This window comes from Bombina bombina, chromosome 2, assembly GCF_027579735.1.
Source record: "Bombina bombina isolate aBomBom1 chromosome 2, aBomBom1.pri, whole genome shotgun sequence".
Classification (NCBI taxonomy): Eukaryota; Metazoa; Chordata; class Amphibia; order Anura; family Bombinatoridae; genus Bombina; species Bombina bombina.
Window position 1 is genome coordinate 501,280,462 of NC_069500.1, and position 2,835 is coordinate 501,283,296.

The 2,835-nt window shown below is 33.3% G+C and overlaps 1 protein-coding gene across 1 annotated transcript; it reads left to right on the forward strand.

Moving 5' to 3' along the window:
• The first annotated feature begins 1,672 nt into the window (after window positions 1-1,672).
• Window positions 1,673-2,611, forward strand: LOC128647058 (olfactory receptor 13G1-like). The gene has a single exon (XM_053699874.1). It carries the CDS (start codon window positions 1,673-1,675, stop codon window positions 2,609-2,611), a length of 939 nt encoding a protein of 312 aa, XP_053555849.1.
• The last annotated feature ends 224 nt before the right edge of the window (window positions 2,612-2,835 follow it).

The window sequence follows — 2,835 nt, forward strand, 5'->3', positions numbered from 1 at the left end:
TCGAATGTGACATTCGAATATCACATTCAAATTCGAATATTACATTTATAAAACACAATTGTAGACTAGAAACACTATTTTGAATGTCACATTCGAATCGAATATCACAATCAAATCGAATGTCACATTCAAATTCGAATATTACATTTATAAAACACAGTATTAGACTAGAAATACTATTTCAAATTTGAATGTGACATTTGAATTTGAATGTAGCATTCAAATTCGAATATTACATTTATTAAACACAGTTGTAGACTAGAAATACTATTTCAAATTTGAATGTCACATTCAAATTCGAATGTCACATTCAAATTCGAATATTACATTTCGAAATTGAATGAATACATAGCTAAACATTCTATTATTCGAACGAATATTTTTGAATTTTATTGAAAAATTTGAAAACGAAAATTTGAAAATAGAATGTTAAAATGTTATATAAACATTCGAAATTCGATTCGAACAAACAAATGTATCAAAATTGGTTTTAAATTTTGAATTTTTAGAATCATTCGCCCATCCCTAACTAGCATGCGCTGGAATTACATGGTGGATCGCAAATATCGCTTTCATGAAAGCGTTATTTAGCGTTCCACTTGTAATCTGACCCTAAGTGCGCTAAAGACTTTGGGGCATATTTATCAAGCTCCATACGCTAAAGACCGCTGCTCCATAACCTGTCTGCCTGCTCTGAGGCGGCTGACAGACATCGCCAGAAATCAACCAAATCGAATACGATCAGGTTGATTGACACCTCCTGCTAATGGCCGCGAATCTGCAGGGGGCGGCATTGCACCAGCAGTTCACAAGATAAATGCCAACAGCAGTTGATGAGCAGCGGACATAATCCGCAATATCGGATCATGTCCACTCACACTATGATAATTAGGCCCCCTAGTCTCATTAAGAAATATTTTCTTTAAATATACATCTCCTTAGCTATATTTCTATATATCTACATCATTTTTAACTGGTATGGTATATGGTATGTATGTATTTATATACAACTTTGAGCCTGTCCTAGTCAAGTACCTTGACATATACCAAATCCTTTTTTAATATAGAAATACTTTTGTTCTTCCCTTAAAAGAAAATGTTATTTTTGTTTTTAAGTATAAAAATGTATCTACCTATTATCTAACTATTTATCTTTCTGTCTGTCTGTTAGTCTGTCTTTCAATCTATACTGTGGGTTTAAAGTGAGGGGATGTAGGGTGTTAGAAAAAAAAAAAACGTACTGAAAAGTGTCTTTACATGTGTGTATATTTGTATGCATATATGTCTATTTATCTGTATTTATCCATATTGCACTATCCATTGAACGCATAGAGTGTGCTAAATAGATTGTGGCTGCGTTAAATATTTTCTGGTAACTATTTTTACCATGGACTTCTAATACAAGATTGTGTGATATTCTGAACTTGGGACAGCGTACCCTGTACATTATACATGAATCTTCATGTATAAAATAATTAATATATATACTTTAATCTTTCCAGAATAATTGGTCAAAATAATTATATAATTAAATATGTTAGGCAATTCAGATCAGTTTGATATTTTTCTAACAATATTTATTTCTGCTTTGCTTCTTCATCTACAGTACACATTCATATTCAAATATTTGCAATCTTTAGTTAAAATCTTTTATTCTGTATGATTTATTTGAATGGACACCAATGGGTCATCTGTGTCGGATTTTATAATCCTAGGATTCTTTACTCACTCAGAACATGAAACATTTATATTTATCACATTTCTAATCATTTACATAATTGCTTTAATAGGTAATTTAATAATCCTAATTTTGGCCAATATTGATCCTGGTCTTAATATACCTATGTATTTTTTCCTTGGTTTCTTGTCCTTTCTTGATATTTGCTGTACTTCAGCTACTTTGCCTAAGATGCTGACTGGCTATATCACTAAAAACAAGACAATTTCATTTTATGGCTGTGTTGCTCAATTATATTTCTTCACATGGCTCACTGGTATTGAGCTTTTATTGCTTGCGGTTATGGCTTATGATCGATACATCGCAATTGTCCACCCACTGCGCTATGCTACTATTATTAATCAAAGAGTCTGCATCTGTGTGATAACTGTCATTTCAATGATTGGCTCCATGAATTCTATGGTACATACCTATTTTACTTTCAGACTTCCTTACTGTGATGATAACAAGATAAATCACTTCTTCTGTGAGATCATGCCTCTGCTTAAATTAGCATGTGCAGACACTTACTGGAATGAGATTGTGATCATCATCTCTGATGTAATTCTTGGCATGTTTTGCTTCCTTCTCACTTGCACATCCTATGTTTTCATTATCAACACTATAATAAAGATACGTTCTGCTGAAGGCAAGCGTAAGGCTTTCTCTACTTGTGCCTCACACATCACAATAGTATCTATGTATTATGGTGCAGTGATTTTCACCTATGTGCGTCCAAGATCCAGTTTGTCTTTAGAAAAAGATAAAATAGTGTCTGCACTTTATGCTGTATTTACACCCACTCTCAACCCTATAATATACAGCCTTAGGAATAAAGAAGTGAAAGATGCGTTCAAAAGAATTGTAAGAATAATAGCTTCCAAATTATTTTAAATCTGCCTACAAAAAAATCACATTTATATATGTGTTCCATATTTATCTAGAATTATAGGAAGTCTTAAAGTATTTATGGCCAGATTCTGGGGCCTTTTTAGGAAAGGCTTGTCGGACATGATCCGACATTGCGGTTTATGTCCGACAGACCTCGCTGAATGCGGAGAGCAATACCCTCTCTGCACTCAGCATTGCACCAGCAGCTTTTGTGAACTGCTGGTGCA